The sequence below is a fragment of the Bos javanicus genome, chromosome 18, assembly GCF_032452875.1.
Source record: "Bos javanicus breed banteng chromosome 18, ARS-OSU_banteng_1.0, whole genome shotgun sequence".
In the NCBI taxonomy this organism is placed as follows: domain Eukaryota; kingdom Metazoa; phylum Chordata; class Mammalia; order Artiodactyla; family Bovidae; genus Bos; species Bos javanicus.
In genome coordinates this window covers 8,153,445-8,178,379 of record NC_083885.1, presented here as the reverse complement: position 1 = coordinate 8,178,379, position 24,935 = coordinate 8,153,445, and the positions used below count along the sequence as shown (strand labels likewise).

Sequence of the window (24,935 nt, the reverse complement as noted above, 5' to 3'; positions counted from 1 at the left end):
ATGCCCTTTCAACTAAAAAAATTTTTTTTATATTTTAAAAGATTGTTGTTGAAACAAGAAACAAAGAATATGTGACTGAGATTGGATACAGACTGGAAAGCCTAAAATATTTCTGACCCTTTAGAGAAAAGTTTGCCAAACCCTGCTCTAAATATTTTCACAATAGCAAACATATAACATTTAAAAATTCAGCCTAAAAAAATAGTAATGATATGCAAAAGAGTAATAACTTTGAGAAACAACCTGGAAAAGTGACCAGGCAATGGCAATAAATATAAAGGAAAAAAAAAAAATCAGATACATACTGTCAGGGTCTTGATAATGATAATCCAGTCTTCCTGGACAGTAATCTGGCCTCATATAACAAGAACAAATCTGCTCTATCTTCAGATACAAATATGCCTGGGACAAAGTCCCTAATGTGGGTTTACCCACAAAAAATACAAGAAAAAGAACCAAGAATTTTGTTTTTTTTTCTAACTTGTTTATAGTGCTACTATTCAGGAGAAAAAAAAAAGAACTGAAAATTAAAAGGTCAAAGGGGAATGATGAAGCAAATTATATGGAACATCAATGATGTCATAATAAATAACTATTAAAAATTATTATGGGCATTACCTTGAGATATAAGAGGGATACAAAATGACTTCAAATGAAAAGATGACTCAGAAATCACATATATATGTGTGTGTATAGAGAGAGATTGCAACTGTGACACTATATTAGTGCACTGTTCAAAACCGGAACTCTGGCAGATGTAAATAACTGAACTCTGATGTGGTTTCCCATAAAACCTTTTGTATGAAAAAAAAAGATTCTTAAAATGTAAATCCAGTTCTTATATGTTTCAAAGTAAAGCAGTCAATAAAAATTTACCTTTTAAAAAACAAGGTTTGAAAACGCATGTTAAAACTTTAAGATGAGTTCAAAGACAGAACCATGACGCAGCAACTTGAGAAGCAGAAAATTCTTCTAGGATGAAACAAGCCTGATTCCTTGTTCTGGTCACACCCTGGCCTTCTAGAAATAAAAGAAAGACATTCATGCCTCAACCTGTCAAACAATTCCAGATTTTCTACTTGGGTAAGATTTTTCAGGTGCTGCTTAGGAGAGGCTCCTCCTGTAACCTTAAGAGCCCATGGAAACGGCCATCTCAAGAGGAAACCCCTTTGGTTTGGGGGCACTCTTTTTTCTTTTTGGCTGCACCACATGGCTCGTGGGATCTTAGTTCCCGACCAGGGATCGAACTCACAACCCCTGTGTTGGAAGCTCCGAGTCTTAACCACTGGACCACTGGAGTGGTTGGGGGCACTCTTGGGGGCACTCTCACAAGTCTTCTCTAATTAAAAACTGGCAGATCTGGTTCTTCTTTGCTGCCGCACACAAATGGCACTGAATACTATTGAAATTTCTTATCACAGAAGTAGGTCCGTATTTCTCCTCACTTTCTGTTCCCTCTTCTCATAGAGTCAGAAGGAAGGTCTGCCTTTTCCAAGGCAAAATGGAACTCCTGATTTAAATTCAAAGGAGAAGTAAGAATTTATATGAATGTATTTTCATGTCTTTGTATTCTTCCTTTCAAAGCAGTTCAAACCAAAGCATTAAACGATGCTTAAGAAACTTTTCTTTTTGTAAAAAAAAAAAAAGATAGTGGGAGTAGGAAAACAAAAACCCACTACGGCCTGAAATACACCCCCACCCCACCCCCGCAGCCCGCCACTGCCCTTTCAGTTCCCTTTAATAATAAGAGACAGCTCACGATGACTTTCACTTCAGCATCTCAAAACACTCTTTCTGTTTCTGGCGCCTCCTTCATTTATAATCTGTTAATAAATGTCTCTAAACAACCTGAAGCTGAAAATGCCTTCCAAAATGTTGTCACGGGAATGAATGCTTCTCTATTAATTCTTTAGTCATGTTGTGACAAAAGCTCTCTCTCTGGAGCTACTACTTTTGAAGAAAGAATTTGGTTCCTGCTCCCAGGTTTCTTGGCACCAGAAATGGGACTTTGTTGAGCTTGATCGCGCCATCTAAAGCGGTACAAAACTCAAGACTCTCTTCTGGGTTAAAATCTGTCCTAAGATGGTTTATTCTGCCCCTCTCCCCCAGTCCCCGATACACGTTCAGCTATATAGTAAAATGCCTCGGCCAAAAGCTTCATCTCACTTCCAAGACATAGCATCCTGAACTCTCATCTCCTACTTCCTCATCGGCACTTAAGACTGCAGGCAACTCAATTCTCTTACCTACAGACTTACTAATGGATCTAGTGCCTCTGGCCCTGGAGATAAAAGACGCTCTAAGGGCACCCAGTCCATCTGTCTGTTCTGTTTCTCCTTACTGAATCAGACAGACACATGCGGCACTGAAGGTACACACCATCCACCACAGAGAAGCCTGTAGGAGGGAGCGATTATTTGGCAGAACGGGAAAAATATTACAAAAGAAGGGATATTGGGTCCTGAAGGATGGAAAGGAATAAAAAGCGAGAGGTCAAGAGAGGCAGAGATGAGAAACGCATATATTCACAGATATGTGTCACACTCTGTAGAAGCTGCAACAACTAGAAGAGCCTGATTAAAGTGTTTCTGGAGCAACGCTACCTTGAACCGGACGCCTCAGAAACCGATCGTAGTCCTCCCCATTCTTCACAGGCAGCTGGGCTCAAAACCTGTTAGCTCTTCCTTCTTCCTTCAGTCTAATTCCTGCGTCCAAATAGCAGTCGGTTGATTTCTCCTTTAACGTCTACCTTGGCCACGACTGACATGGGGGCCTGGGTGCTGGGGCCTGAATCAGTCAGCAACTCTGTGGCCCTGGGAACAACCACCCACCAAGCTACCTTCTCAGAGCACAGCCCCGTTCCCATTACTGGTGTAATACCACTGCTGAACGACTGAGTAAAACTCTAGACGAACTGGCCGGGCACTGGAGAACACCATCCCAACTGGCCGTCTACCGCACTTCGCACCACTCCAGTCCAGCCCCCAGTCCAGCCCGCACGGCGTGCTGACCACCGTGAGCACACACCTGGCCCCTGCACGCACACCTGTGCTACCCGGGACCTTCTCTTTGCCCCTCTCTTCACCTGCCCTACCCAGCCTTCTACCTCTAACTCATCCCCAAGGCCAGGCTCCACTGTTTCCTCCTTGGCACCTTAAGGGTCAAGCAAGTGGCCCCTCCTCCTTGGAACGCCTGTAGCTGGAAGTATCTGTACCATTAAAACAGCCTCGGTTCCACACTTTGTCCTTTCACACCTGAGCTGTAAGCTCTGAGGACGGAGCCTGTACTTGACAGAGTCTTTGAGAGCTGTCCTTCATTGCCCAGTAAGTGACGACCAGCGTTGTTCACTGATAGGACGTGAACCAGGGCTCTCCTGACTCTTCCCTTTTTCTCACCAAGTCCTACTGCTACTCCCTCTACTCCAGCCACTCCAACTCCACTGATGAAGCCAAGCCCAGGGAACTCCTATGTCCTGTCTGAACCATTCTCAGTTCAGTTCAGTTGCTCATTTGCGTCCAAGTCTTTGTGACTCCGTGGACTGCAGCACGCCAGGCTTCCCTGTCCATCACCAACTCCTGACGTTTGCTCAAACTCATGTTCATCAAGTCAGTGATGCCATGCAACCATCTCATCCTCCATTGTCCCCTTCTTCTCCTGCCCTCAATCTTTCCCAGCATCAGGGTCTTTTCCAATGAGTCAGTTCTTCATGTCAGGTGCCCAATGCATTGGAGTTTCAGCTTCAGTATGAGTCCTTCCAATTAATATTTAGGAGTGATTTCCTTTAAGACTGACTGGTTTGACCTCCTTGCAGTCTAAGGGACTCTCAAGAGTCTTCCCCAACACCACAATTTGGAAGCATCAATTCTTTGGCACTCAGCCTTCTTTATGGTCCAACTCTCACATACATACATGACTACTGGAAAAACCATAGCTTTGACTAGATGGACCTTTGTCGGCAAACTAATGTCTCTGTTTTTTAATACGCTGTTTAGGTTGGTCATAGCTTTTCTTCCAAGGAGCAAGCATCTTTTAATTTCATGGCTGCAGTCACCATCTGCAGTGATTTTGGAGCCCAAGAAAATAAAGTCTGTCACCGTTTCCATTGTTTCCCCATCTATTTGCCATGAAGTGATGGGACCAGATGCCATGATCTTAGTGTTTTGAATGTTGAGTTTTAAGTCAGCTTTTCACTCCACTCTTTCGCTTTCATCAAGGGGCTCTTTAGTCCTTCACTTTCTGCTGTAAGGAAGGTGGCATCTGTGTATCTGAGATGCATATCTGATTGCGTATTCTCCCGGAAATCTTGATTCCAGCTTGTGCTTCACCCAGCCCAGCATTTCACATGATGAACCATTCTAGCACCCTCCAAAATGCCTCTCATCAACGCCTGACCTAAACTTTTCTGATAAAATCTAAACTATCTCACACAGACTAAACTATATTGGAAAAAAAGTTTGCGGTCCCTTTCCTGTATCTGCCACCTGCCCAGCCAGTTCCCAACATACAGCCCTCTGGGAAGTGTTCCAGCGGGAGCTGGGCCTTGGTGGGGGTAGTGTGCACACCGCTCTGAACTCAGGGCTATGAGGCCCTGCTGCCCCCAGTCTGGATTCCTGCAGCTCCACCAACTGCGCATCATCTCCTTGGGCTGGTGTTGCAATCCAATCGTGAATCGGATCACAGCACTTCGGTTCCCTCTGCTCTCCCTGTGGCCCCCAGCTCTGCCCACACTGACTCTCCCTCCTCCACACCCCCTCCAGATCTCAGGTTAGACAGCTCTTCCTCAGAGTGGTGCTCCCCCACCTGGTCCACCCCTCCCATCTCTCTGTAACGAGATCTCTTCATTGTCTGCCTCGCCAGCCGAAGTCCACGGATCCAGAGCCCTGGAGGCCCAGGGCATGGCAGCACTGTGCATAAATGCAATGCTCAAGAAAAGTTTAATGAATGATCAAGCATTTAGGAAACTTTTGACCAAGGATCTATATTCTCTACTTAAAACAGCTGTTTCTGCAAATGTCATGAATGGGGGTTACTAACACAGTAGCGAATGATTAGATGAGTCATTTAAGTATACTTTTTAGAGCAGACTTTCAGAAGTAACTCCTCTGAAAATAAAATCAATCTCTTCTTTTTCCGTTCTTGAAATTCTGGTACTACCACACCACACAATATCGTGTAAAATTAAGTGAACATCAAAGATAACTTAACAAGCTCACAAGCTCACAAGCACATGGGTTAAAGGGTGATGACATTTCTAGAGAATGTTCTGACAGCTGCAACAGTGATGTCCGTTTTCCTAACTCCCCTTCCTATCAATAGGGAAAAAGACCAGGAAGTCAGGAAGCAGAGCCTCTCCTTTGCTTCTGCTCCACTGCAGGACTGAGAGAAACTCACAGGAAGAGAAACTCTTCCTGTGACTAACAGATGAAACATTCAAGACAACGATGGCTTCTGCTGGCCTCCAACTCAGCCCACTGAAGCAAAAGTGGGCTCTAGCGAGGAGAGAGCAGCAAACAGTGATCACTGACTTTGCTTTCTAAGGATTTTTTTGCTCTTCCCAATCCCACCTCCTCACACTGCCAGCCACTCACAGTGAATGGGCTCAAAGCGGTAGATAAGATGCAGACCAAACTCACACCTTAAATGTGAGGTTTCTCCAATTCAGAGAACTGACTGTTTTGTACAATTCAAGTGACAAAGGTCTGAAAATATTTTGAGCTCAGTAATACACGACAATTTAGAATTATTCAGAGGCAGAGGCACTTGGTTACTGATGAATGTGAATGTGACTATAAAACTATGTTTTACAATATTTCTACTCACGTTAACACAAAAATTGCAAGTGCAAATGGTCTTTAAAAAGAATCACAAAATACTTATGAGCAAAAATGTACATTTAAAGTTCTATATCCATTAGCACATTAACTGTACAAAGAAAAAAAAAGCACATTGTATTGGTCTATACCCCATTACAACAGTCTATTTTTAAAAAGCAGTCTTCCCCACTTCCACTTGATATGCGCTGCCTCTTAAAGCTTTATTGCCTGAAGGCCAACTCTTTTATCTAACAAAATATTTCCCTGAGATCTTATTTTCCCTGAGTATTCTATTTTCTTAAAATCTCTGAAAGGAAGGAAAAAAAATTACAATTTATTCCCAAAGAGAATTGAAAGCAGCAAACATTAGACCATCATTCTACGGTGAAGACATTCTTTGGCAATAAACGCTGAGGAAGACAACTTCAGTCTCCGCTCTTCTGAGCACAGGGGTCAGGAACTCCAGTTGAGCGATGAAGGACATTTAGAAGGACACACTACCTTCACCCTCCACACGGCTGTGGTTGCCAGCTTTACCAGAGCCTTTGATCTCTCCTTCCTTCTTTGGACCCATCCTGTTTTAGGAGGCAGACAACCCATGGGAAGCACTCAGAATTCAAGGTTGCAACCGTAACCTGCTCCTTGTCACACTCACACCCTGCATCTCCACCCTTAACCTAGAATTCCAACTTACAAATTATTCACTTATATCATAGCTCGAGCATACAAAATGATAGACTTGTGTTCTTCCAAAGGATGATGCCACTCCCCAAAGGACTCAGAAGCAAAACAACTCCTTATTTGTCCTAATTATGTTTTCTTTATGGAATATAAATAGAGTTTAAGCCTCACTTTGATATCATGAGACAGACTGATTAATAGTTTAAACAACAGATAAGGTGGTTTTATAATCTAGATGCTTGGTCTATATTATCCAAACCTAAATCCTTGGATAGCAAGGAGATCAACCAGTCAATCCTAAAGAAAATCAACACTGAATATTCATTGGAAGGACTTGCTGCTGAAGCTGAAGCTCCAATACTTTGGCCACCTGATGTGAAGACCCAACTCATTGGAAAAGATCGCGCTGCTGGGAAAGACTGAAGGCAGACAGAGAAGGGGGGCAGCAGAGGATGAGATGGTTGGATGGCATCACCAACTCGATGGACACGAATCTGAATAAAGTCCAGGAGATTGCGGAGGACAAAGGAGCATGGCATGCTGCAGTCCATGGGTGGTACAGAGTCAGACACCACTTAGCAACTGAACAACAAAAAATCTGCGAAGCCAGAATTCCTATGTGGAAAAGCACTTCGCTCAACTCTCTAAATTATATAATAAAAATTACTTTAAGAACACTGAAGAGAACTTGCAGAAGAAAATGGCAACTGGAAGAAGAGGCAGAAGCCAGAGGGCACAGTTAAGACAGGGAGAGGTTACCAGCTGGCATTCAGTGGCGCTCAGATTTAAAGATGCACCTCTGCCACACTGCTTTTTACTCAAAGTAACAAGTCTTGGGCAAGCTATACAGTAAGTCTAAACACTCAACACTTCTCTTAATGTTAGATCCCTTAGTCTAACAAGAATTGTATTGATCTGTTTCATCATTTGAAACCTTCCAAGAACCTGTCCAGAATTGGAGCATTCGCTGCTACTAAGAGTGATAACTGCTGCCTTGTATATATAAACGCGTATCTTTCAGCTGAAATGAGTAATCTATGCTAAACTCAGACCTCCAACTTACAAGCTCTTGGTTTTCTTAGGAACCCTGAGAAAATCTTTCTTTGATCTTCTGAAAGAGAACATGCTTCAATATTGGTTTCAGAAAATCTCACATTAAGAACAAGGTTTAATCCAATACTAAAGGAAGAGGAGGAAGAAGAGGGAGGAGAGGCGGAGGAGGGGGAGGAGGAAAGAGGAGAATGGAGATGATCATTTTGAACCATGTGACTGAAGCTGTTCAGGGCAGATTTCATCTTTTTAAGCAGTTGTTAAGGATGCCTTACAGTAAACGGATAGAAACAAACAAGGCCAAACACGGCCTAGATCCATTAATAAGATGTTCAAGCCCAGTGTATTTTCCATCACCATCAGAGCGCGGCATGAGTAGGTACAGTTGATTGAAAGATTGCTCAGGATCAGTAAGCATCTCAGAACCTGGAGTTTCCAGCTGAACCCGTGAGGACTAAGAAACCTAACAGGTCACAATCACTATGCAAAACCCTTATGTAATCATTCATGAGCTGCTTTGAGACTCAAGCACAAGTGAAAGAAAAGAGACTTCAGGACTGAAAGCTTGCTCTGCACACAGCAGACAAAACTAATAGACATCAGTGCTCAGAAACTAAAGGGCGGGTTTCAAGTACCCAAGGAAAGGATGACAACAATTTCCACATTACCATGAAACTTGGACTCCCACAGGTATCATATTAGTCTCGTTAAGAAGTTTCATCAGCATCATCTATGAGTCAAATTTTAGATTTAAACGGCAAAACAGGCTCATCAATACTTAGGCCTTGGAACGCATCCAAATTAACAGCATAAAATAAACGCTCGTAACAAAAGAACTCTATAGAGCTACAGAGCTACATATGCAGCAGAATATGCAACCAAGTCCTGCATGACAAGGCAAAGGGAAGGCTGTAACATCAATGTGCAACAAAATTTAAAAAAAAAAAAAAATCTTTTTAGCCATATTGCATAGCATGAGGGATCTCAGTTCCCCAATCAGGGATGGAACCTGCACCCGCGGCAGTGGAAGCTCTGAATCTTAACCACTGGACTACCAGGAAGTCCCAACAAAACTACAGATGGTACAATAAAGCGGTAAGACCGAGACAGACACACAGAGCAGAGCAAACACAGCACAGAGCCCGATCAACCTCGCTTCACAGACGAGCAGACCAGACTAAGGCCCATACAGCTGTCCAAGAAGATCCAGGCTGGAGTCCAGGCCCAATGGCTCCACTCCACACCCACTAGACCAGCTTTTTCTCAAAACACAAGGGACAGAAGTCGCCATTCTTACTGTTGGCTAACTTATCACAAGGTCCAAATTCTTGGGAATCTTTCTTTCCTTTACTCTCTGGGGCTAAAAGCTAAACAAACTCCTGTTCCAACAGATTCCCTAGGAAAACCAAAATTCCCCAAAGTGGATATGGGACTGGAACCTGTACAGAGCCCTATTATACCACCACAGAACCACACGGCAATTCACTTGCAAATTCTTTCACAGACATCACACCCCAAGAGCCACAGTTTATGAAAGAGAGGAGGGCGAACTCCACACCAGATCAAGGGAATTGTGCCAGAATGAGAAGAGCCTAAGACATGAAGCAAAGCAAACTTTGCAATACTCAGGAGAAAAGGAAATTTCCTACAAGCCTCAGGGAACCTTTCCCAGAAGGTCTCATAGTTGCTGAGAAAGGAAAGGGTTGCTGCGGGTTGTCATTATAGCTCTGAATTCAATGTCATCATTCTTAAAGGTCGTCAGCTACGTTTAGATTGTTTTTTTGCCAACAAACCGAAGTGAAAATACCATTCAGGGATCATGAGAAAGTGCTGGGCAGAGGGCATGCCGGGAAAGCAGCATCCCACGGTAAGCTGTGGGGAGTGACGAGCTCTGGGAGTCTCTGCCCATCCTCCCTGGAGCACCTCAATCTTCGGCGGTGTGACACATGCCCCACCCAGCCTTCCTTCAGGTGATCATTAGGAGTTTGTTGCTGAATTGAGGTTTTCCTGCCTTTTTCCTTTTATAATGAAAGTCTTCTGGTGCTAAGACGATCAGGAGGAAAAACAAATGCTAAACCAAAGATAAAGCACAGGAAAAGATTAAAACCAAGTTAGGCTAAAAGACTTTTTATATGGAGTAAAAAGTATGCCAAATGATTTGCTTCAATTCCTACAGCCACAAAGTTGGATTGGTTCCCTTGGCTGATGATACAGAAACAATATATAACATTGTTTCTGAGCCACACAACTTCAGACACCTATGACACTTACTAAAACCAGGCAAACTGGAGACTTTAAACAAAACTCAGACTACCAAATTTGCAAACACCCAATCCATTCATTAATGACATCGCAGACCTAAGTGTTTACGCTTCAAAAGGGAAAGTAAGAAACATCAAGTTCTAGAACATACCAATTCATTTTGTTTCACTATAACTCCTTAAAGTTTCATTCAAACAAAATGGACATATTATAAAAGTCCAATATAATCAGCATCAAAAATTAAACAGTTTGTTTCTAAATACTAATATAAAGTAGTCATATTACTTTGAAGAAGCCTTGAGACTGATAATTTTAAAAGAACCCCAGGAACAAATATACAGCTTCAATGACCAAATAAACCTACAGCAGTCAATCAGTCCCTGAAAAAACACATACTGACCAATTCATATTTACCTAGAAAATGTCAAAAATAACTGCCCTACCTACTGTGCAAGATGGCTGAAAATAAAAATCAAAATGAGACAGTATGTGAAAGTACTTAATAAACAAAGTCAGTAAGAGAGTTCACACAAAGACTAGTTAAACGCAAATAATGCTATAACTTGGTATCGTAAACAAGAAGGAGACTAGGTACCACTAACCTGGAGTCTGATCCTAGTTGAATCACTAAGTGCTGGTAACCTCACTGTAATAGAAACCACTAATGCCCACCGTGTTCCATTTTTTTAATTGGAAGGTTAACAGAATTGGACTAGAGGGTTTGAAGTCCCTTTTGGCTCTGCTACTATGATCGCTAATATTTCTCACCTAAATTACTACTAGTATAAACTAGTATTACTGAATATTATCATATGCGCCACTATGTCACAATCAGATAACCCCATCTTTCCTAACTTGGCAGATACAGCAGTGATACCTTGCCAGTGATACTTCTGGAGACCTGTGTGCAGACCTGTGAGGGGTTTAAAGCCCAGTTACCTATTTCTGCACAGGGTTGGTCCAAGATTAAATGAGAGGAAGACACATTTTATCCCTCATTGATCAGACTAGTGGGCTGAAGCCGAGATGAAGTCATCTACTGACAACTCGAAAAAGAGTGAAAGCTGGGAGCACAAAGCAGGTGCAGGGCTCTTCTCCATCAGAGACAACTGAGTGTCTGAGATGGAAATGAACCAGAACTGGTCCCCTCACGTCCAGTCGGCTGTGGCAAAAAGGAAGGCAGTCCCTGCTTCCACTCATCTGCTAACCACCAGGCACTGGTCCTTCTGCATGCCAGGGATGTGGAAATGAACAAAAGCAAAGTCCCTGGCCTCATGGAGCTTATACTGTGGTTGGGGAAGAACCACAAAGTAAATGAGTAAAATGCAGGGTATGTTATCGTGGTAAGGGCTATGGAGAAAAATGAAGCATGCCAAGGGAACAGAGAGCATGTATTTGGTGATTCACGGTTTTCTTTTAAGCCAGCTGGATGCCACTTAGAGAACGACAAGAATGCATCTAAAGTAGTTTTCCTCAGCATTTCCTCAAACAAGGAGTTCTCTGTACACAGGAAGATGCTAGCCTGCTGATCCCAATTTTATATTGATTGCTCAAAAGCTCTAAACTGCCAGCCGTGAGCTATCTGTCACGTGAGCAATCGAAACCCCACACTAACAATAACTCACCCCAAGCCCACCTTTGAAATCCACAGAGTGCAAATAGATTTTAAGAAAGAGAGCCAGGAAGAGCCAGAAGTTACCAGAAATTAGTTGAAATGCTTCTGACGAGGCACAGATGTCTCTTAACGCACAGGTTAAAAGGCAATTTGTGTGCCGAGGTCTGCTAGGACAAGGCATTGAGTCTACAGCACACATCATTTTGCTTTTTTCTGACCTGTCAATTCTAGTGACATTCTCTACTATTAGTCTGTATTTAACGAGCTTACTGGGCAGTTTCTCCAGCTTTTAGCATTTTCTCCATCTTTTATTAAAAGAGCAACTCAGTCTGCAAGAAAGTTCCTACAACATACCAGCCCCTGCAAGATGTGATACCCTTGTATGAACACTGTCCTATCCACCTTCAAATCACCTCGTTAGTTGAGCTGACAAAACAGGCTGATCTTCGTTTTAAAATGCCTTCTCTAAATCGCTAAAATCTCATCATGGTCCTCGGGTTGTATAACAGCATCCTGAGAATGACAGTAAGTCTTTCGAAATGTGCGACAGCTTACTGTAACGTCCATCTGTAAGACACTGCCCTTCTTTTTAAACGAGGACCCACAGGGGTGGCAAAGTCACTTTTGCGAAGAGCCCGGGCCTGGAGTGGAAGTGGGGGCGGGGGGGGGGGGGCGGGTCGGGCCGTCCATCCTAAGAAAAACATCCCATGGGTTTTCCCTCTGCCCGCACCGGAGGGGAGGCGTGTATTCGGCTTCTCCGTGGGAGGGGCGCTCCCTGGCCGCGTTCGCGGCGCGGGGCCCAGCCCACCGCGCGTCGATTCCGAGGCGAACGGCAAACTTAAGCCGGGATCCCCTGGCCGGGCCCCTGGCGAGGGGACAGGCTCTCCCTGGCGCCGCCCCGCCCTGCGCGCGGGTGCGGGCCCGGGTCCGGCCCAGCACGGCGTCTGGGGGCCTCGGAGGCCGGGCGGCGGGGACCCGAGGAGCGAGGGACGGCAGCGGTGGGGACTGCGGTCCAGGGTCCGCTCCAGGGAGCAGGGCCGGGCCTCGGGGCGGCTGTCCTGGGCGGGGGTGAGGCCCGGCGGCCGGGGCGTCTCCCGGGAGGCACAACGAGCCGAGAGCTGACCACAGGGACCCCGGCGGCCGGCGGGGGTTGGGGACCTGGGGCTCCGCGCCCCGCCCCCGGGCCCGGGGCTGCGCGGCCCCGCCCGGCCCCCGCCTCACCTGATGTACGGGCTGGCGGCAGCCAGGATATTCTTCTGCACCGGGATCTCCTCCCCGTCGAGGACCAGGTGCGCGTCGCAGAAGCGGGACTCCTCCCGGAACGAGCTCAGCGCGCGCAGCAGGCGCGTGGCGTGCTGAGGGTCGGACACGGCGCTGCCCTCGGCCATCGCGGCACCCGCTCCTCCGCCCGCCCGTGGGGGCTCTGGAAGTCGCCCCGCCGGACCCCGCGAGCCGCCTGCGCTCGGCGCGCGCCCAGTCCGCTCGGCCCCGCGCTCGGCGAAGCGAGATCCAGCCCAAGCCTCCGGAACGCGCTTGCGCCGTCCGCCCTGCGAGCGGCCGGCGCCTTTAAGGAGCCGCGGCGTTGCGTCATTTCTCCGCGACGCCCCCGTGCCCTCCTCTCTCTCTCCGTCCCGCCCTCCGTCGCCGGAGGCGGCCAATCAGAAGCCTCGTTCCCCTCCAGTATGCCCCGATCCCGGAACTGGCGCTGCCTGGGCGCGGGTCGGCGGCTGAGAGCTATCTCTGCAGCGCTGGAAGGGTGTGCGCGCGCGCCGGCGCTCCAGGGTTAAGTCCGTGGCTCTGGCGCCGTGAATCTGAATCCGAGCCTCGGTTCCTCCGCTCACTAGCCGTGTGACCATGGGTAAGGTGCCCATCCGCAGTTTGTCTTTCTGCAAGATGAAGCTGATTTCTTAGGTGTTGGTGCGGGCTGATGTGAGATAACCGCACGTAAAAAAGGGCGCACTAGGTGTAGCTTTCATTATTTACGAGAGAAAAGGCGCTTCCCAGATAAGAGCACAGAGATCCGAGAAAGCCAGCCCCGAAAAGAGCGTTTGGGTTGCGGGCCCGGGAGGGAAATGCAGCGGATGAAGCTGAAGACGTAAGCGAGACTTCTTTGGCTTACGGTCGGGAGGTTGGTCTTGATCCCATAGATGGTAGGAACCGTGATAGGGTTTTTCACGAAGATCGAGCTGCTGCGTGGAGAACTGGAGGGTGGGATTGGATGCCAACGGTAGAAACGTGGTTAAATATTGCCTTACTTGAGGGAAGGGACTGGTGGCCTAGATGGAAGGGTGATAATGGAGGTGGGCAGTAGCTGATGGCTTTAAAAGAACAGGCAGAATTAGGAGGGGGAGGGAGTCCTGGGTAATGTTCTGGATTGAGTAGCTGCGTGATGTTGGTACCTTTCAGAGAGAGACAGAAACGCTGAAGGAGTGGAAGGTAGAGAGCCCAGACAGAGGTGGGCTCTGTACAGGTGTGACCAGGCTCCCCCACCCAGTCAGGATCAAAGTGCTGACAGGAAGCAAGTGTGGGACAGCTCTATCTGCAGAGCAAGCCCTACACTGTCAGAGATTTCTGGGAAGGCTGCTAAGGGCACATGGGAACGTGAAATGTAGCCCCCGTTTTGTCCAAACGTTAGGGACTCCACAAGCTCCTAAGGAATTAGCAGTTTTACCAGGGCCAAAGGCCCAAAGAACATGGTCAGTATTCCAGGTAGGCTGGGATAGGGTTTTCAGTGGATCAGCTTAGGTTTTTCCTTCAGCCAACTCAAAGGCCCCAATAAAGTCTGGCATCTTTACCCTGAACCAGCCAGGGGTTTGGGGTTACTGGCAGGAATCAGGGTATTTAACTCTGGTGGAGTCACTGACCAAAGAATAGATAGGGAGAAGGAAGTTACTAGAGGGCTTCCCTGGTGGCTTGGCTGGTAAAGAAACAGCCTGCAACGCAGGAGACCCCGGTTGGATTCCTGGATCAGGAAGGTCCCCTGGAGAAGGGATAGGCTACCCACTCCAGTATTCTTGGACTTCCCAGGTGGCGATAAAGAATCTGCCTGCAATACGGGAGACCTGGGTTGGGAAGATCCCCCTGGAGGAGAGCATGGCAACCCACTCCAGTATTCTTGCCTGGAGAATCCCCATGGACAGAGAAGCCTGGTGGGGTACGAGTCCATGGGGTCGCAAAGAGTCGGACACGATTGAGTGACTAAGCACAGTGGAAAATCCAGACATTTCTAGATCAGTATTATGGATAAAATGATTAAAACATCTAGGATTGGCTACAAAACAGTATGAAGGGAAGGAGGGAAGTAGGTGGGAGTATAAATGAATCAAAGGTGGCTATGAGTTACTCCTATTAAAGCTGTGTCATAGATATGTGGAGATTCGTTGTGCTAGTCTCCGTATTTGTTTGTATGTGGTAAAATGTCATAATGCAAAGTCAACAAGATAAGCGGCTAGAGCTTATATCCTCCATGATATCTGCCCAGTATCCCTGGGAACAGTTGAAACACTTCTTCCTTGAAGTTGTTGCTGTACTTTGAACATTGCTCTGGAAGGAAAATTACTGTAAGGGGTTTATTTGCCTATCTTGCCTGCTAGCTTGTAAATTTAGTGCATCTCCATTTCCAGGTGCCAAGTCCACCGCCTAGCCCTGTTAGTGCTCAGTGGATGTTGGATGGATGGAGGGATTTTAAAAATTGTGAATACCGGGCATTTAATAAATGTTTTCTGAATTGCAATCTGTTTTTAGTTTCTTTGTGTTTGTCTTCTTTCTCAGCTGGGTTGTTGCTGGAGTCAAAAACGATACATATGACAGAAGGCCTTCATATCAAATATGTAGGTACTTGATAAACACTTACTTGGAATTAGTTGGAATGCTGATCTAGTCTTCGAATGTCAGCGGTTCCAAAACAAAGAGCTCAAATAACAGAATCACCCTCAGGTAACCAGTTTTCCCAGAATGGGAGTGTTGCCTTAGTTGAAGTAACTGGAGGTGAATGGGGATTAGTCAGGCAGGTTCTTCCTGGTAGAGGTGAAACTTCTCTGATGTTTTGACAGAAGGAAGGTATAGGAGGGCCTGGGCAGAGGGTTGTAGACAGACCAACATCAATCAGGGCAGCCTCCCACCTGACACCTGACAGGGGAAAGGCAGTTGCTGGCTTGAGAGGTTCCCCTGTGCAGCAGGCAGATGGACAGAAGACCGTGTAAATGTTCTCCATTCCATCCCCACAGTTGCAGTATTCCCGGCCAACCACCTGCCTGAATCACTCACATTCACCCTTCAAAACCCAGCTCGGTGACCTTCGGAGGACCTCCAGCCAGCTTCTCGGGCAGAGTCCCTGTGCTGCACCGTGTTTTTGCCTTCTTCTGTTCTGCACTTAGCTGGCAACGCTGTAATTCACCGCTGTATACTTGGTTTGCGAGCTCCTCCAGGGTAGGAGCTGTGTTGTATTTACCTATTTCGAGGGACTTGCACAGTGCCTGGTGCTTAGTGGGTGCCCACTGAATGCCTCACATAATCAGAGGTGGCAAGTTGGGTGAAGGAGCATGGGCGGCAGACTGTAACACAGTAGGGGCAGGTGGTCCCACAGGGAGTTAGGTGGGAGGCCATCCTGCACTGCCAGCTGATGGCTCCAGGAGATAAGGGGCCAGTGGTGCCAAATCCAATAATTTTTCAAAAGATCTGAAAATTCAGATCCACATGTGCAGTGTCCCAGTTTTTCAACATTAGCCACATATTCCGTTTGAGGAAAAAAAAAAAAAGATGCTGCACTTGTCTGCAAACAAGATCTGGCTTCCGTTCATTTCCAGAGGCAATCAGAAGTCCATCTTGGTTTACTGAGAAGGGAGTTAACAATCCAAAGGGTGCTTGATCCTCAATAAAATTGTTGAGTTGAACTTGGGTGCCCCCACTAAGCCTGATGCTGATGCTGTAGGGAAGGAAGAGGGCCCACGTGTGGGAGGATCTGTCGGGCAGCTGCTGCCAGAGCCACTCCTGGTTAGACCATGAACTGTCTTGCAGTCTATTGATACTGCTCAAACCGAGCCACCCTTGACGTTGCCTATGGCCATCAGAGCGGTGTATGTACTGTTATTGTTTCTCTACATTCCATGTATATCAGACATCAAGCTGTTGTGAAACATGTAATCTAAGAGATTTAATAAACGTCCCAGCAGTTTCAGTCTCTGGTGACTATCAGTGATCCCTTTTAGAGGCTAAAGAGCCCCAGAGGAAGGATTCTTTTTTGGGTCTGAAGACGGAAAATGGATATTTTCACAAGGTGCTAACAGTGGTCATTCACTCAACAAATATTTATTGAGCACCTGCTATATGATACATGTTGCAAAGGTGCTGATGGTGAAAACAGTTTCCTCCCATGCGCTCATCCAAGAGACTTTTACTCTCTTCCTGCTTTTCTGATTATGTATCATTTTACGATCAGGAAAAAACAATTTTCATTTGCAAAAAGAAAATACTTTGTTTCCAAAAATGAACCCTCCAAGGAAAGAATCACTTTGGGGTTTTCTTTTAAAATAAATGTTAGAAAGAGGAATAAGAGTCCAGTAAAAGAGATAATGCAAAGCAAAAGAATTAATAGTTTAGAAGCTCTTTAGAAAACACTGACTTGAGTGGATTCATTTTATTGAAGTGAAAACTGAAGCTCGAGAAGTAAAGGACTCAGTCAAGGTCATACATGTGACCTAGTTGGGGCAGAACAGACTGGCCCCAAGCTTCTGCCTTCCAGCCCTGTAAGCTTTTCCATTACACCAAGTTGACTCTTCGTAAACATTAATGTGGTTGAGACAGTCTCTTCTGATTCATTTTAAGGCAGTCTTCAGATATTTTATTAGGTAAATCTGTCTTTGGTCCAAATCTATATATGGCTCCTTTCCGAAAATCTGAGCTCTTCCAAATCGCTGAGTCAGAGAGCATCTCAGTATTTATAACTCTTGAGAGTTGATTCTACATATTTACACAACATTCAGAGAAGTATCTCAGAACCAGTGAGCTAATTAAGCTGTGCTGAAGATGGTGACTGTTTCTGTCCAAATCCGTGCTGTGTTGCTAGCGCCTGGCGCAGTGTCTGAGGCACAGCAAGCACTCAGTAAATATCGGCTGAGTGAATAAATCTCAATAAGTGGGGAGACCTGGATAGACCTTCAGTTCTATCCACTGAACGGGTTACTTCAGTTGTTACCACAGTCCCGCACTGAACTCCAACTAGTCTATGCAACAGCAGGCTAACATCTCCGGTTGAAAATAAGCTCCTGATTTTACTCTAAACCCAGTCATTCCCGGACTTCCTGGTGGTCCAGTGGCGAAGAATCTGTGCTCCCAAAGCAGGTTTGGATCCCTGGTCGGGGAATGGGATCCCACATGACGCAATTCAAAAAGATTCAAGCCGAAATTTAAGACCTGGCGCAGCCAAATAAATATGTAGATAAAATATTTTTTAAAAACCCTAATTGTTCCCCAAATAAAGTGACAGCATTATTCACTTAACCACAGACAGAGATTTCTTGACATTCTTGACCTTTTTCTCATGCCCTTCATCCAATTCAGCAGCAAAACCCTGCAGACTGTCCTGAGTCCAGCCTCATCTGACCTCTGTCGGTACCACCCCGTCCAGCCACTAGTCAGTCCCCCTGGACTCCTGCACCAACCTCTTAGCTGTGCTGCCTGCTTTTCCTCTTGCCCCGTTCTGAGTTCTTTCACTTCATAAGTTAATCAGATCCAGTCACTTCCCAAAACAAGACTCTCCAAAGGCTTCCCATCAAACTTGAGGGAAAAAATCCAAAGCGGAAAGCCCTGTGTGATCAACCTTGTACTTCCTCTTCAACCTCATTCCCCATCACTTTCCTCTCCCCTGATGTTCACTAACCAAACCAGCCCTTTTGCTGTTCCCTGAACAGGCCTCACATAGGCCTACTCCAGGGCCTTTGCATTGGCTCATCTCAGGCTGGAAATGTCCTTCCTCATATTCTCAGACCTTGTTCTTTCCTTCTTCATAGATCAGAGCTCAAATGCCAACTCCTCAGAGAGGACTTCACTAATCTTCCTGTATAACGAATGCCTCACTCAACTACTTCATTTTTTCTCACTGCATTCAGTCACTACTTAACATATGTTTATTTGTATATTAGGTGTCTCCTCTGACTTTAAGCTTCATGAGGCCTGGCAGGAACTTCCTGTTTTATTTATCAATGTTATTCCCTAGCCTCTAAAACAATGCATAGGAAATAACAGATACACAATAAGTATAGACTTACTGAAAGAAACAAACTGATGGAAGAGAGAACATATTCCTGGATCTTTTCATCCCTTGTTGCCTAACCTGACCTTGCCAACCTGGAGGAAGATGAATAGTCAAGGAAGATGAAGATTCAAGGACATGAAGCTTCCAAACCTCAGAAGGTCACAATGTAACAGCTCTGGACAGATGTTGCTTCAATTACTTCTTTCAAACCAAGTTCTGTGTGAGAACCTTCAAGCCAGGCCATCTTCCACTTTGTATTCTTTAAATTTAGTTTGAGTATTATATATTGTTACCATACCTAAAAGCATGTAAAAGATACTCAATTTCTGTCCTCCCTGTAGAATTCTAGCCAATACACTGAAGGTGTATGAGCTGATTTATTCCGCAACATTTATATCATGTAAGTAATTTGCCTGCTCCTTAGACTTATTTAAATGTAAAGTCACCTGAATTCCTTTAAGTCACTGGACTTCCTCTATACCTCCCTGTGGGTCTCATCCTCCTATTCTGGAGGCTCCAGGGTTCATTACTCCACTGCTTCAGTTTCCCTGGCGTAACCTTAGTAACTTCCCAGAGCAGTTGAGAAGCTCTCACACAAGGGTCTGCCGCACGGCAGGAGCTCCACAAACGCTAAGTGTTGCTACGTTTCCTATCGTGGTCATCGCCACAATCCTCATCCTGGTTTATAACGGCATCTTTCCCGGCTCAGGAATCACTACCTTCTATCTGATTTTCAAGTCAGAAGTCTAGCCTCATCACTTTTACAATCAAGGCCCCACCAGCTTCCTCCTCTCCGTCTGGGTTGACAGCTTCATTTCTTGTTTCTCTCTGATGTGAATGCTGGACTATAGCGAACTTAATGATTTTCTGACTCTATCTGCCATCTTCCCTTCTTACTCTTTAAACATTCCATTCTACTCCTTTGTATTTCATGCTCCATGCCTTTATTTTTTTACCTTTAGATTCATTCTTGTATTTTCTGAACTATGTTAGATCTCTTTAATGAGCAATGTTTGACCCAGTTAACACTTTAATGTATTTATTATCTTTGGAACACATCTTGATTGAGGTATAACGTAAAGCATATGGACTGATGAATTGTTTCATATGGATACCTCTGTGAACTCACCAGATGGATGAAGATAAAGAACACTTCCATAACCCAGAAGGTTCCTTCAGACCTGCTTCTAATCAGAACCTCCCAGTGGAAAGCACTGTTCTGACTTCTATCACAATTGATTTGTTTTTCCTGTTCTTGAACCTTTGCATTTGGCTTATTCCACTCAGGACGATGTCTTTGAAATGCTTCCATTTGTGGCTTGCAGCAGTAGTTAACCAGCTGCACCACATATGCCACCACTTATGTGTCTCTTTCCCTGCTGGTGGACACTTGGGTTGTTTGCAGTGTGGGGCTATTACAATGAAGCTGTCATGAACATTCTCAAGTCTTTGGGTGGCGTATGTATGTTTTTCTCTGTGGATGCGCCCTATTTCAGTTGTCAGGTCATAGGAAAGGCATGTATTAAACTTTAGCAGATAACTGCCAGTTTTCCAGAGTGGCTGTACCAAATTTTACTCTCACCAGTCTTGCACGAGAGTTCCAGTTGCTCCGCATCTTTTGGTAATTGGTGGTGTCTGTCTTTTAATTACACCCATTCCTGTGGGTATATAGTGGTATCTCGTTGTTTTAATTTCTGTTTCCTTAATGAATAATGATGTCGAGCACCTTTTTATGTTCTTGGTTCACTTGGATATAGCTTTTGTAAGGGCTGGTTTAACTTTTGTTTCATTTTTTAAAAGTTGATTTCCACATTGATTTTCAGGAGTTCTTTTATTTTCTATATGGGAATGTAAATGTCTTTTCCCACCCTGTGGCTTGTCTTTACACTCTCTTTGTCTCTGATAAACAGTCTCAATTTTAATGAAGTTCAATTGATCAGTTTTCTCTTTTATGGCTAGTGATTCTCATGTTCTGTTTTAAAATCTTTAAACCATGATGACATTCTCCTATGCTCTCTTGTAGCAGTTTTATTTTCTCTTTCACATTTAGGTTTATGACCCACATCAGCTCCATGCATTTTTCTTAAATCCAGCTTAAAATTCACTTCTTCAGAAACTCACTCATTCATGCTTCTAATCACTCCTCCATTTGACAGAATTTTTAAGCACCTACCATATGCCAGGTATTTGTGGGAGAACAAAAGCACTTAGAGTCAACATTTAAGGAACTTACAGGCTAGTAGGAGAGAGGGTTAGACTTGCACATAAACAATATTTAGAAAGTAGTAATTTAGCTGGAAATTATGATACGGCCTAATTATTTAGACATACCACCCAGAGTAATTTCCCCTTTGAACATCGGCATAAATTCCATTCCCTACAGGCCATGATGCTGTCTTCCTCATCCTTTGCTGGTTCCCCGAGACCCTGTGCCTGGCTTGCGAGGCGTCCCACCATCTGGCCCACCCCTCCCTCCTCACCCTCACCGTCCTCTATCCCAGGCCCTCTGCACAGACCCAGCTGTTGGTCCTGCCACCTCTTACCTCCTGCCTGGACTCCTTCTCTCACCACTTTGATGCCTGAAAAACTCCTTGCTGCTCCCGCACCTCCTCTGTGAAGCCTCTCCTGGCTTTTTTCTGTCTCTTTGTGCCTTGAAATCTGTCCCTGGAGCCAGATTTCTGGGTTCAAGTACTCCTTCTGTCCCTTGCCAGCTCTGTAACCCCGAGTGTGTTACTTAAACTGTCTGAAACTCTGACACCTCATTAGGAAAAATTGTGGTTCCTGCTATATAGGGTTTTGAGCAAATAAATGAGAGGAGCCAGGTAAACTGTCTAGCACAGAGTCTGACACATAGTTAAGTACTCCGTAAAGTGTCACTTTTTAAAAAAAGAGCAAACGAAACAAGACAGTCATACCCAACACACAAATGACATTTATCTGTTAACATATTGGTCTTTTTTCACTAGACTGGGTGTTTCTTGAAATCAGAAGTAGTCTTTTCCTTCATTTTCCTACAGTTGCCACTTCTTGTAGGACCCACTTGTGGAGTCCTTAGTGCAATTCACTGTGCAGGGAGCTTTACATACATTTTCCCAACAGATCTTTACAAGGAACTGCAAGGTAAATATTAGGATCTCCATGCCATGGTTCACAAAGCCGTGTCCCTCAGCTGATTGGTGGAGGAACCAGGATTTTCACTCCCTGATTCATTGCAAAGTTTTCAGCCATTCATTATCCTGCCCTTCCCTCCACGTCCCCGGCACCTACACAGTGACCTTGGTAACCATCTGATGAATGCAACTGAATCTAATAAGCCCCACTCTACCCAAGTTTGTCAGAAAGGAACCTGGATTTATCTGTGTTGCTAAAGTTCTGAACATGACCCTCAAAGGTCAAGCAATCAGGGACTGAGACCCTTCCGGCAAAACAGATAGCTCCTAGAACAGGTGGCTGTTTTCGACTTTCCCTCTTGGGAAACGGTGGTTTCAACATCAGTAATTTGTACTTTGTGGCTTGAAGGTGTGCTCTTCAATTGACACAGTGCCGCCTTTCCAGAGGAACAGGTTGTTGCTTTTCACAAAATTTGTCCTATTTAACGAAACTTCTTGTCTGCTGTCTTAATTACCTACCATCTCGCCTACTGCTCTATTACTGTGGAAATGTACCAAGCTTTTAAACTGCTGTCCCAAGAGGCTTGGAAAGATCCTTTTCAAGCAAATTCTGGAAGCTTGGCCTCTCCAGTTCAATTGTAAATATCATGAGAGCAGGAACCACCTCATATTTGTCTGTACCTCCCATGGCACCTGACTGGGTTAGGGAGGAATTCAGTATTTGCTGAATGGGGTCACCATTATCTGTCTGCTTATTTCATGCTGGAGACTGGGTTAAACCTTGGAAAGGAGAAAGGAGGAATCAGATTCAGGGATTACCCTCCAGGAGCTTCTAGTCCAATGCAGGAGATAAGATTCAAACATAAATAATGTGCATCTGATATGGAAAATGGTGTTTGTAATAGTGATTCCCTGGTGGCTCAGACAGTAAAGAACCTCACTGCAATGCAGGAGACCTAGGTTTGATCCCTGGGTCAGGAAGATCCCCTAGAGAAGGGAATGGCAACCCACTCTAGTATTTTTGCCTGGAGAATTATATGGACAGAGGAGCCTGGTGGGCTATAGTCCATGGGGTTGCAAAGAATCAGACATGACTGAGTGCCTAACACACTACACCGGGGTCCCCCCCAACATACACACCCAAAGCATCACTTGCACCTAAAGATTGATGGGAAATTCTTTGCTATTAAAGCAAGCAGGGAAATATTGTGGGGTACACCCTAACATGTATATGCATTTTGGTGAAACCACAGGTTTCAAGGTGCTTTATTTGGTAGACCTGTGCCCCCACCTTTCTTTAGGAATGTTATGGTGGGCGTGATTTTGAACAGTGCCACTGGGATCAGACAGAACTGGGTTTTCATTCAGGCTCTGCTCCATTACTTTCTAGCTGTGTGATTTTGAGCAAGTGGTCTGAGCTCTCTGAACCTCAGTTCTCATGATTTTTATGAGGATTAGTGTTTTATGTAAAGCTTTTGTCACATGCACAGTAGCTTTTATGCTCATTATGGGAATACAGGTGTGGGATGGGTGGATGGATGGAGCAGAGAACAGGCCAGTCTTGCCACAGCAAAAAAGGCACAGGTTCCCTGTGACATGAATACTTGGCAATTCTGTAGCATTTTGTACTCTTGAAGCACTTTCATAATTACACAAAAATCAAAGAAAGAAGAGCCATCCCAGTTCTACCTATGAGAAAAGCTGAAGCCTCAAGAAATGCCCAGAGTCTTGCAAGAATCGGGACTGGTCATCTTGAGATTTGAACCAGTGCCTGGTTCGGTATCTTTTACACAGGAGCCTGGAGACTTGTTAAGGGGTGGGGTGGGGAAAAGGGGGCCTGCCTTTCAAGCTGCAGCCTTTCTTTGCTGAGCCACGTAGGGCCTGTTAACCTGACCCACATGTTTGGAGACAGAGCCATAGCACCCGCGTGGCTGGGGCAGCACACAAGTCCTCCACTTTCCCTGGTGAGAAGCCGGTACAAGCGATGGACTCCACTCTCCTTATGGACATACAGATGTACAGAACCCCACATACAATTGCAGGAAGCCCTGGGCCTGAAGCCCCTCCACCATGCCCCCTCATAGGGGACTCAAGGCCATCGCTCAAGTCCTCTACAGCAACCATTCTGAACCTGACCCACTGCAGAAATCGCAGACTCATTTCCTCCAGCAGACCAGTAGAAACAGTCTAATCCAACATAACGAACCCTGGCAGTGTCAGCCAGGAACAGCTCACCCTCCCAACTCTGCAATCATCCAGATTCCAGAAAGTTTATCCTTCAAAAATGGCCAAAGTCAACCCGTCCATTTCCCTCCCAGACTTTGACAAGTCTTGATGGAGATGAGAATTGAGGTTACCTGAGTTTTAGAAATCGGAATTGCCAGCGTGTTGATGGAAGGGAGTGGAGAACAGGGATAATATGTAGGTTACCTAGAATTGATGGGCTGCACCACGGCCCAGCACCTTCCTTGTGAAAGTCAAGATCGAGCATGAGAGATAAGAACTCGACCTGCAGCTGAGGGAAACTTGGTAAGGCGTTAAGAGTGTGTGTTCATTACGCACTCGTTTATCAAGCGCCCACTACATGCCAGGCCCTGTTCTAAACACTCAGGAAACATCTGAGACAAGAATAGAAAAAAAAAAATCCTTGCCCTGAATGTAACCTCTGAGCTTACGTTCTAGTGAGGGCTGGTCTGCTGGAGGAAATGCGTCTGCGATTTCTGCAGTGGGTCAGGTTCAGAATGGTTGCTGTAGAGGACTTGAGCGATGGCCTTGAGTCCTCTATGAGGGGGCATGGTGGAGGGGCTTCAGGGTGCCCAGGGCTTCCTGCAACATCCCAAGTTTGGGATGATTTGTTACAATACGCATAATAAATAAGTTAATTTTATAGCATTCTAGAATACAAAAAGTGCTACAGGGAAAAAGAAATTAAGTAGGATAAAGGGATCGGGTGTGTGGGGGTGATAGAGAAATCAATTTGCAATGTTAAGCTACATACAGGAGATGTGTATTGAAGGTGACATTTGAGAAAACTTGAAGGTGAGGAGACCACACACATCCTGAAGCCCAGACGATACCAGTGAAAACAGTGAGTGGCTAACATTCACGCATTCACTCACCAAATATTCACTGAGTGCATTAAGAGCTAGTTG

The 24,935-nt window shown here is 45.3% G+C and overlaps 1 protein-coding gene across 3 annotated transcripts in view; it reads right to left on the bottom strand.

The window, feature by feature from the left end:
- The window catches only part of GAN (gigaxonin), a 54,508-nt gene extending 39,352 nt beyond the window's left edge, over window positions 1–15,156 (bottom strand). For 2 of the 3 annotated variants that reach the window (XR_009730703.1, XM_061386842.1), the window contains exon 1: window positions 12,643–15,156. Coding sequence is in view for 1 of the 3 variants with exons in the window: in XM_061386842.1 (XP_061242826.1) it covers window positions 12,643–12,809 (167 nt within the window). In the remaining 2 variants the exon portion in view is untranslated. The remainder of the gene's footprint in view (window positions 1–12,642) is intronic. The other variant, XM_061386843.1, reaches the window with a different exon arrangement.
- Window positions 15,157–24,935: the final 9,779 nt, after the last annotated feature.